This window comes from Danio rerio, chromosome 25 (assembly GCF_049306965.1).
Source record: "Danio rerio strain Tuebingen ecotype United States chromosome 25, GRCz12tu, whole genome shotgun sequence".
Taxonomy (NCBI): domain Eukaryota; kingdom Metazoa; phylum Chordata; class Actinopteri; order Cypriniformes; family Danionidae; genus Danio; species Danio rerio.
The window spans coordinates 16,977,397-16,988,449 of record NC_133200.1 but is presented as its reverse complement, the minus strand read 5'-3'; the positions used below and the strand labels follow the sequence as shown (position 1 = coordinate 16,988,449).

At 34.0% G+C, this 11,053-nt stretch overlaps 2 protein-coding genes across 2 annotated transcripts in view; both read right to left on the bottom strand.

The window, feature by feature from the left end:
• Nucleotides 1-843: 843 nt before the first annotated feature.
• On the bottom strand, nt 844-3,438 carry sb:cb470. Its single transcript, NM_001326596.1, has 2 exons — nt 3,417-3,438; nt 844-1,634 (listed from the first exon to the last, which is right to left on the bottom strand). Exon 2 carries the CDS (start codon nt 1,593-1,595, stop codon nt 849-851), a length of 747 nt encoding a protein of 248 aa, NP_001313525.1. The 5' UTR covers nt 1,596-1,634; nt 3,417-3,438; the 3' UTR covers nt 844-848.
• A 304-nt stretch (nt 3,439-3,742) lies between these two features.
• The window catches only part of ppfibp2b (PPFIA binding protein 2b), a 104,467-nt gene continuing 97,156 nt past the window's right edge, over nt 3,743-11,053 (bottom strand). The window contains exons 24-27 of the mRNA NM_001326598.1: nt 10,536-10,724; nt 8,177-8,359; nt 6,094-6,159; nt 3,743-5,859 (exon numbers count right to left, since the gene is read on the bottom strand). Of these exons, the coding sequence (NP_001313527.1) occupies nt 5,797-5,859; nt 6,094-6,159; nt 8,177-8,359; nt 10,536-10,724 (501 nt within the window). The 3' untranslated portion in view covers nt 3,743-5,796. The remainder of the gene's footprint in view (nt 5,860-6,093; nt 6,160-8,176; nt 8,360-10,535; nt 10,725-11,053) is intronic.

The following is an 11,053-nucleotide window of genomic DNA, read 5'->3' as shown; positions in this document are numbered from 1 at the left end:
TTTTATTTGTCCACATTATTAAAAACGAGTTTTCCCTGATTACCAAACAAGCATTATTAGTTCTTAGCAGGATTTCCACGTTTTCACAAACAGCAGATTTGATGACTTTTTAAAGCACCATTAATTTTAAATCAAGCATCTATGTAATTCATACCCCAGCATACTGTATGTAGTGTAACAAAAGTCCTTACTGTACTTAACATTTCATTTACACTTAAAATTAACAATAAAATGTTATCATGTTAAAGTCCTGTTTAAAGAGTTTAAATAAAATTTGTTGAATTCAACACTGGTGATATTCAAATCTGGTTTCTGAAATATTGATAAAATTGTGCATTATTTGTCACTGTTATTGTACAATATTTGTATTTAAGATTTTTAATTTAGGAATGTTTTTTTCATTCTTTTCTAGACAATTGAGTACAATTGTTGGAATAAAACCATAAACTAATTTAATTTCAAAGTTAATTCAAGCACTTTCAAGGGCCTGTGTTTTTTTTTTAAGTAGTTTCAAGGCCTTGAATCCATATGCCTAAAATTCAAGTACTTTAAGAAGCGTGGGAACCCTGTCTTGCATATTTAACTGTCCCTACCCTTTTGCATGTGCATAGGATGGGAGAAAATGTAGAAATGCATTAAGTGATTTCTAAGGTTAAATAAAATTAGAAGTACAGTTTTCTCTTCATAAAGGTACTTATGCTGTACATACACACATACTGTACAAACCACAAATTGATTAATAATAAAAGGTTTGGTCATCCAAATAAAAAAAGTAAAACTTTAGTTTAAATCTAAAATGAAATGGAAAGGATAGCTATGATTTAAATAAACAAAGTGTAAGTGAGCTGTTAGGTGAACTTAACAAGCATGGTCAAAGGATCATTACCCTCTTTACCAACCAATGCCTGTAACATTCCAGCAGGAGTAACAAAACATTTAGCACCTTTAAAGAAATGATTGATAAAAAGCTGATCGATCCTCACACACTTCCCCACAGCAGCTTGCAGATTGTTGCTCAGCAGCCCGTAGATGTTCCCTTCATCCTTTTGCCGTCCAAAAAAGAGGAAAAGTGTGAAACAATCTCTACCAATGGAGGAACAGAAGTCCACCATCCTCTCGGCTTGAGTTTTCTCCACCACGTCCATCCCGGCCATACGCATAACATCAGCGTAAAGATCCAAAGAAAGGTCCTCCAGGATCTGCTCGGTTCTTTCTGGAAGGTGGCAAACCTGGACGGCGATCTGGATTTTAGGGTTCCTGCTGGGATGATCCAAGACGGCCCAAACCCAATCTGCACCTAGAAGGATCCTCTGCTCCGGGGTCATAGTTGTGGTGTTAAAGATGTCAGTGAGGTTTAAAACGGTGCTGCGCTGAATGAACGTCATCAGGAAGATCTCGCTTAGGGTTGAAGGACTCGGGTTGAACTTGTTTTCCGGATCTTTGAAGTATAGGTACTCCTGAGTTCTAGATGAAGCCGATTGAATGCAGTCGCTGAAGAGGTGGATGAGGTCCATTGAGGCCATTTTGATGGGTTTTGGCCATAATGTTCTGAAAATGCTGGTTTTGGCTTCATTTTGGGTGTTCATTTGGTACATTTCAGCTGGTGGAGATCAAAGTGTCGTTTCTCTAATACACTGAAAATATGGATAGATATTTACATTACTCCATTGGATTATATGTTCACACTTTTTACATTTTAAATCTACACAATTACAACATAATGAAAACGCCCAACTCCATAGATAGTTGCTAAGATTTAAAATAAAAGCCAAATGAAAGGCAAATAGCTGTGTAAAGCCACATAAAACAAAACAAAAATACGATGTATATGCCGAGTTCAGCGGCTAATCAGTCGGAATAACATGATGGCAACCAGTGAGACATAGCTGTGCCTCTAGTGGCCACGCCCTTAATTATGCAGACTTAATATAACTTGACAAAAACGATAGGATGAGTTATAAAAAAAAATCACTCCCCTCACAGTTGTCATGAAGGGTAATATTAGTTATATACACCAAAATCGTTCTTTGTATCAGGCTGTAAACACCTTTTTTTCTGCTGTAAAGTCGGCCAATTTAATAGTGAACTCAATAAAAATCTGGTCTATTATGGAGCCAGAATTAGCGAAATTTCGATGAAATGCAGTCTCAGTTACTTCCACATTAGCTTCATGAGGTAGAGTAGAATGATCTAAACAGTTACAGCATAATTAAACCCTAAACCCATAGTTGCTGACATTTAAAATAAAAGCTAAATGATAACATTACTGTAATATAGTGAATATAAAACACTAAAGTGTTAGTGGCAGTAGCTTTGTTTCCATCAACCGTTTTTTAAGCGTATTTTCAAAATTTATGAACATCTTGGTATCTGAGAAATGCTTTTTATTTGATAAGAAAAGATGTGCATAAACTATGATGAAAGCACTTTTACCAAACAAATACCAGTATGTGCATTAAAAAAGTCATGTAATTTTTTTATAAGAGATCATGCCCAGTAAGCATTTTTTGTTTTAAAATGATGTCTAATAGATGTCTAATAGATGTCTAAACATAGTCGTTTAGGCTAAAACAAGGCTACATTTGGATTTCAGTGAAAAATAATAGACGCCTAAAGGCCAAAACTAGACTAGTCATCAAATAAACAGAAATGAATGGCTACACATAAAGTCTGTCTAATCTGACTATATGACTACTAGTCTAGTTTTGGGATATTCTTAGATGTCTGTTAATTTTCACTGACAGTCCAAGTTCAGGGTTTTTTTTTTACCACTTTTTTTGAACATTTACATTTTGAACAAGGCCCGAGATCCACTCAAGAAAAAAAGGTAAAAAAATAAATAAAATAAAAACAGTAATACTGTAAAAATAGGTACAAAATCGGGATTGAAACAGTCTCTATCATATTTAACCAAAATTGTACAATTTTTTACTGGCACCATTTATTTTGGCTGTGGTGTATTCCAAGCTAATAATGTCCAGTAGATGGAGATATTCAATATTCCAGTTTTGCGCATAAAATTGAATTTGCATCTTTGGATACATAGTTAATGAAATATTTAACTACATTTTTAAATCATGGTTTTTATATAATACATCATGCATTAATGTTAAGTTTTGCATTAAATATATATATATATATATATATATATATATATATATATATATATATATATATATATATATATATATATATATATATATATATATATAAATATTTAATAAAGTATATTTAAATGAATTTGTTTAAATATATAAACTATTAAATGTTGAATTGAATTTACATTCTTAATGTTGTTAGCAATTGAAGTAACTAATACAACTTTACTGTAAATGTTTATTGTAAATTACAGCAGTTAAGCAATGCTTCTGTACTGTATCTAAAAATTTACAATGTTAGAAGTTAAAAAAACTCACCAGTATTATTCTTTCCTTGGTATTGGGTGAGAGTGAACCAGCAGTCAGATGCTTCTCCTCTCTGGACTCCTATTAAAAAAGGGTGTTCATTTTAAGCTCGGTGGTCAAATAAAGACCTCCCAAAAACTATGTTTGCCATTTGAACTGGAACTAGACACTGGAAAGGTAAAAAAAAAAACAACCAAAACAAAGTCCTTTTAACTCTGAAAATGGATTAATAAGAGCTACAGCAAGCAAATGTCCATTTCTGTTTGAGAAAACAAACTGCTTTTAACATATTATAGAAATACAAAAAAGATTAGACCAAGAAAAGGACAAAGTATTGAGCAAACAGATGGATTTACTCACAAACAGATCCATTGGAAAACAAGATCATATTACAAACAAAAAAGGCAGAGGTAGACAATTTTATCAGTTGACATACAGTAAAATAAGGGCTGCTTGCATAACATATACACACTTTTTTTCTTGGAAAATCAACTTCATACAGTACATTATAACCCCAAATCCAAAATCAATATTAATTAATAATATAATAACAGAATTGAATGGTGAAAAAGAAAATTTCTGAGTCATCACATGAAACGTACTATATTTGATTGTGTACTAATTTCATGGAGAGGCTGTGTTTTAATTGAGAAGCTGCATTCTTAGAAGGCCACATTTGAAGATTGATTGAGCCGCCACACTGACCATAGACTTGATAGAAAAATGAATCCAAAATACACCAGGTTTGCCTGCTGTCATCTAGGACCAATGCCATTATTTGGATCATAAGGTAAAGCCACGGTATCAAACGTCCCAACCAATAGTCCTGGTGACCCAATCACAAGCGCGGGGTTATGATGTCACACCTCATTTTTATAGCATCCAATAAACAAACTATAACCAAAATAAAGAAATGACACTTATTAAACGCACTTAAATTACACTTGAAATGTGCAGAGCTGGTGGTCCTCCAGGAACGTGGTTGAGAAACACTGATATAGACAGTCTAAAATGGTTGTACCATCTTTGGGAAAATGTACTTGTGGTGTAGTGTAATTTCTTTGTTTGGCATACAATTCAGATATTTATAAAAAGGCTAGTCCTGCTGCCAGCCACTAGAGGGCGCTCAATGAGTTGGTTTCACTTTTTTAGGCCTAGAGTGTGACAATGTTCGCCCTGTTTTAATGGTTTCTTTTTTGACCTGTACTGCAGTCAGCCACCAGAGGGCAATGAAAATGTTTTGGCTTCACTTTTCATAAAAAGTGATGCACACTTGGGTTCTACTAAGGCCCCGTCTTGGTGGTTTCTTAAAATGTGTCCTTAAAACACATCTTAAAGGGAAAATTCAGCCAAAAATGAAAATTCTGTCAGTAATTACTTATCTTCATATCATTATAAATTCGTAAGCCCTTCAGAACTCAAATTTAGATTTATTTTTGTGATTTTTGCATTTATTATGATAGGACAGTAGAGTTTGACAGAAAGTAAAGTTGGAGAAAAAAAGGGGATGGCATTGGGAAATGTCTGCGAGTCGGAATTCGAACTCGGGACGACCACAGTGCAGTTATGCTACATGTCATTGCATTGACTATTAGGTTTTTAGTAGAAAACTAATTTGTTTTTTATAAAATCTGAGCACTCTCCGATCCTCTGTAGACAGCTAGGGTCCATAAAAGTACCAAGAACATGGTCATGAGGTTATTGGTAACAAATTAAGATATTTTTTTGTGAAATCCAATAACTCTTACCGTCCGTAGACAGCTAGGGTCCATACAAATACCAAAAACATGGTCATGAGGTTATCTGTAGCAAATTAAGATGTCTTTTTTACAAAATCTAAGAACTCTCTGACCCTCCGTAGACAGCTAGGGTGCATAAAAGTACCAAGAACATGGTCATGAGGTTATCGTTAGCAAATTAAAATATTTGTTTGTGAAATCCAAGAACTCTCTGACCCTCAGTAAACAGCTAGGGTCCATAAAAGTACCAAGAACATGGTCAAAACAGTGACTATGACAAAAGCAAGTACTTTTGTGCGCAAATAAAACCAGACAAAAATAACAACTGATTTCATCAAAAAGATCTACATTTGTGTTCCAAAGTTGAGCGAAGGTCTTGAAAAGAGATGAAAGAGCTAGGTCTTTCCCTAGGTAGAAAACAAGGGGCCATGCTTACACTATTTTTACACCTCTGGAAACACAGCTCCTTGGTTCTTTCTGTTTTATGACTACTGTAAAATCAGAAATACTACTATTTTGTTGTGCACTTATGTAGTATTTGGTTTCGAACGCAGTGATTGTGTTACACAGCAGCAGTCTTGCAGGTTGAGGGTGAGGTGGGTTAGGATGAGCTCTGGTTTTCAGTGGGATGATGTTAATGTGGTGCGGTCCAATCACACTATGGCAGTCTGGCTGCGTCTCATTCCTCTCAGCAACTCGTCTCGGCTCAATAAGTACTGTAAGTGAGAGCAGGGGATCGGGGGTCAGGATTAGCGTAGAAGTTAAATCTAGTTAAGCAGAGGTAAACCTAAAGTGTTCAATAACAGTTTGCAATATGACACTAGGGCTAGGTGATGTGCTTTTTTTGCTTGTAGAATAAAATACAGAAAGAAACATTGGCTTTATACTGTTTCCTATCTGAACCTACTAGATCCTTAAGTTAAATGGCAAAATAATAAATTCTTACTTACTGTGAGGTTGTTAATTCCTTTGGATAAGGCTTCAATCTGCATTCCTGATCCTTTAGCATGCAAGATCTGTAATGTCAAGATATCAGTCAAATATGCCTACAAAATATGTTGTTATGGCAGCTACATTTTAGATGGAACATTAAGCAGAAGCAATGGGTGGTAATGAGGTGCAAATTACATGGAGAAAGAGAAGTTTGTGAGAAATTAATATACCTGCGTAAGTGCATGAAAATCCCTTCCCAGCATGCACTTCTCCACAGTGTGATAATGGGCGGTTTGGTGGAGGCCGGATGCAGGGGTGGCAGCAGGTTAATGCTTAATGTTTGAAAATCATGCATGTCAATGTATTTCTGCATATTATTTTGCAAGAGGATTGAGGGGGAGTTTACACAACACTGTTTTTGTAAATTTATTTAAATTTAGCGTAAAAGTCAAAAGTGTTTATGTATTATTTACATACCTGTCAACATTGGGATGTAAAAAATAAGGGAATTTAAAAAAATTGAATCAAGTTATCAAACCTCATTAACCTTTTCTTTACTGTAAACATTAAATATTCTGATTAAAGAGCAGTGAATAATACTCTCATTTAGATATTTCGTTTGATCACAATAAATATACAGAGGTGTCACTTTAAAAACTGCACACATCTATCATGAAAGCATTCGATTGCTTGCCTAACTTTTTACAGTATGCTCATTTGAGACATAATTTGTTGTGTTTAAAAGAAAACCCACCAAGATCAACATTTTTAGATGTTGCTATTATTATAGTTATTATTATGCTTATATGTCTGTTTAAACATGCACCCGAAACTCAGAGTGTCCCCTTTCGGCCCGATTCAAATCGCATGTATGGAGAGACAGTCATGCACCGCTACATGAACTGACTGTTTTGAGGATTGCTTAGGAGGGGCAAAGGTGGAAAGGAAGGGAATCCCACCGTTTTTATATTTATTTCAAAGTGTTTTCATGGCTAAAAAAAAAATCAAAGCACAGAACAAATTTACATTTAAGAGTAAGAGGCGTCCCCTGGTAGTTCAACGGTATCGGTTACATATACTGTAGGGAGGATTGGCTCTTTGATGTTTATTGCCACTATTCTTAGAAAGATTACAATTTCGAGATAAATACCAGAAAATACCTTTATGACATGATAGTGGGAGAGAATTGTAAATTACGGGGGAATCTCGGGAAAATAGGAGGATTGACAGGTATGACTATATGTTCAGTCTAAGGACAGTTACAAATACTAGACAAAAAAAACCAACAACAATGGCAGGACCTTTTTCAAAGTGGCATTGCCACCTACTGGTCTGGCATGCACAATACAGTTTTTTGTCATCTGTATTTGTATGCAAAACATTCCAATGAAGAAAAGAAATTAAAACATCTTAGTACAAAACTTGTTGTGTAAACTTACCCTCAGTTTTACAAATTAAATAAAGCTATGAAAACAAGAACAAAGATCAAAGAAAGAGTCCCCTATATGCTAAAAAACACAATAGAAGCCTTATTGAAGAGGTTTATTTCACAATATTTGGATTAAATATAATTACAGTCTATCTTAGATTGAAAAGGCAAGATATTTACCTATAAAAATGTGCTTTTTGCTGAATAAAAATAAACTTGGATTATTCAAAATGTGCTGCCTCTGAACATATAATAGTAGTCTGTGTGCCTCTTAAAAACTTGCCATAAATATACCATTAAATACTCTAAAACATGCAAATATTGCACAAGATTGTACACACTGTCTTTTAAAACAGCACAAAGTAGATGTTGGTTACAAAAATGGAATACTTGTTAGACAGAATCTTTTACTATTCACAAAAAAAAAAAAAAAAAAAAAATGAAATCAAACATGTGTCCATCAAAGGTGAAATGGCACTATTTTTGGAAAAAGCATTTTCTAAACCATGTTGCCCATGTGAGATGTTGTCATTTAGTACTAAACCAAGTCTTTGCGCATTGTTCATACTGCCAATGAGGGATTGTGGGAGTTATAAAATGGCACTGAGTTTCATGAGGTTTTGAGTGGAGGGTTATTGGTTTGCGGAGCATCAGATTTGTAGAGCTCCCACCTGCTCCCGTCTCTCGGGGTCCCTGTCGAAGATTGGGCTCAGGCCCCTGAAGCCACTGTAGGGCCGGTTTGCCCCATTCAGGAGGGCCTGGGCTTGGGACGCATCCAGAGGACAGATGTAGTCTGTGGAGTCGTCCGAGCGCTTCTTACGTGGACCAAAACTGGAGAAACCGATTTTACGTGGCTGAGGAACAAAACAAACAAAAAGAATAAATACAACAGCATAAATTACAGTGTGATTAATGTTTAACTGTGCATGCATTTCCTTGATATTTACATTTAATGAACACTAGATCATGGCAGAGGTCATTTAAAGTTTCTTACATGTATAAAAATAGAATTTAATAGTAGTGTAACGAATCACAAATCTTATGGTTCGGATCACACATCGCTTTTTGAGTCAAGGACCATTTTTCGGATCAGCAAAAAGGGAGGAGACAAAAATCAATTGCTTTCCATTTATACAAAAAACTTTACCTAAAAAAACATTGGTTTCAAGAAACAGAACTTGTAATTTTAATAAAAAAGAAAATCAAGAAAGAACCAGCTGAAAAAAAAGGAAAATATTCAATACGAAAAATGATCTTTGCTACTGTTGCTGATGAAGCTAAATGTAGAAATCTAACATCATATTTATTTTCAATTAATGATTTAACAATTCACACATAAAACCTTATGTTTCATTATAGGTGGATCATTTTTGAAAACCAATTCAGGGAGATCATTTTAATGGTTGTTTGTTGTCACCCATTGCTTACACAATGTAATTGCTACAACATTCACCAGAGTCAAGTTCCATTAAATGTTGATTTTAATCTTTAAAATAAATATCAGTTTTTATATCTGAACAATAAACTTATGCCAGCACTGCTGTTATTTAATTGTTTGTAACGAATGAAAATGTGTAAAAACTGAATCTCTCTCGATCAAACACAGATATTGAATGCATTGCTTCGAAGGAATAATAAACATGCAAATTCTTATCATTTTTGATAATGAGGGGTGATCTCTGCAATCATTACAACTGTTGGATTAGCCAACAAGTAAAAAAAACGGATTACGGATCAACCCTGATCCGTTACACACCTATAATTTAATACCACTATAATCAGTTTTTCATATTGCATATAATAACTTTGTGATGCTCAAACACCATATTGAACTGAGCTTGACATCTACACCTTTATTATCATCATCATCATCATCATCATCATCACCATCATTATTATTATTATTATTAATAATAATTACATTTTACAAAAAGCGATTCCCACAATTTGCATATTATAATTAAATTAGATAATTAATAAATTCTGACAAAATTCAATTGATGAATGATAGAATTCAATGAATTTTATTTATCAATTTAATATATACCAGTTGAGTTTTTCCCAATTTATGTTTAAAGAAAATAAGATTTTTTCCAACACATTTCTAAACATTAAATAACTAACTTCTAGTAAATGAATATTTACTAAATATTTTTCAAGACACTAGTATTAAGCTAAGTGACATTTAAAGGCTTAAGTGAGTTATTTGGCAAGTAAGGGTAATTAGGCAAGTCATTGTATAACAGTAGTTTGCTCTAAAGGCAATAAAAAAAATTTCTTAAAGGGGGTAATAATTTTGACCTTAAAATGGTTTAAAAAATTAAACTGCTTTTATTCTAGCCGAAATACAACAAATAAGATTTTCTCCACAATGAAAAAAAATATTATCAGACCAACAGTGAAAAAATCTTTGCTCTGTAAACATAATTTGGGAAATATTAAAAAAAAAGACACAAAAATTCAGAGATGGGCTAATAATATTCAACTGTATACAGATTAATTAAATACATTTTTTTTTTGTATATTTGCAACTTCCTTAAAAACATCTTTTTAATACACTACTATTTATCAAATCATAATCAGTAAATTGTGAATAAAACCAGTATAACATGTCCAGGCTTCAGTTTCAATCATTTGTAAAAGTCCTAAAATGCACTTGAATGCCATTTTCACTGGAAAAAGGAATTTACGTCTCTGCTGAAGGAGCTCATTTTAACACATACTCTTCTTTTTATTACAAAAATATGAATGGTTGGCTTAACTGTGGTTTTGTTTGGTCCAAAGCTTCATTGTGCTTAGTGAGTGTTTTACAGCATGACACAAGTCACTCAGCACATTTCATATAGATGGCCTAAGCAAAATCCAAGTGTCAAAACACACGTGCTGCGTCAGCTGGGATTAAACAGGAATCTGAAGCGTGTATTTGCATGTGTAAGGGCTTCCGGCTTGTGCTGATGAATGCCAGGGATTAAGGTGTTTATAAAGATGTGGTCAGCATGTGAATTTGAGAATGTATGTGTGTTTTCATACCCTGACTTTAGCTGTGGTGGTCAACGGTGTATAGCCTGAGGACTCCAGGAACTCTTGCTTCTCTTGCTGAGCCTGAGAGCCCACCAGAGTGTTGAAGTTGGTGGCCAGATGCCTCCGCAAAAGAGTCTTCTGAGGCGGGATGTTCAGGAGCATTGCCAGGGTGTCCGAGTTAAAACGAGGTTCTAAGATCTGGGGGAAAGAGTGGGATTTAAGAACTTTTTTACCTGTTTTTTGACCCAATTTTTATATATCTCATCCAACACTGCAGTATTCATAATTACAGAAAAACAGAAGAATGATAAAATGACTGATCACATGTATACACTGCAAAAAAATGCTATTCTTACATACATTAATTTTGACTTGTTTCTTGACCAAGTATCAAAACATTCCTAAATCAAGAAGCATTTTTGACAATTCCTTCTGAAAAACTAAGAAATATCTAAATTTTTTAATTAAGAATCAAGTAAAAACTATTTTTTTTAAATATTGTAAATATATGTAAATATTAAGCAAGT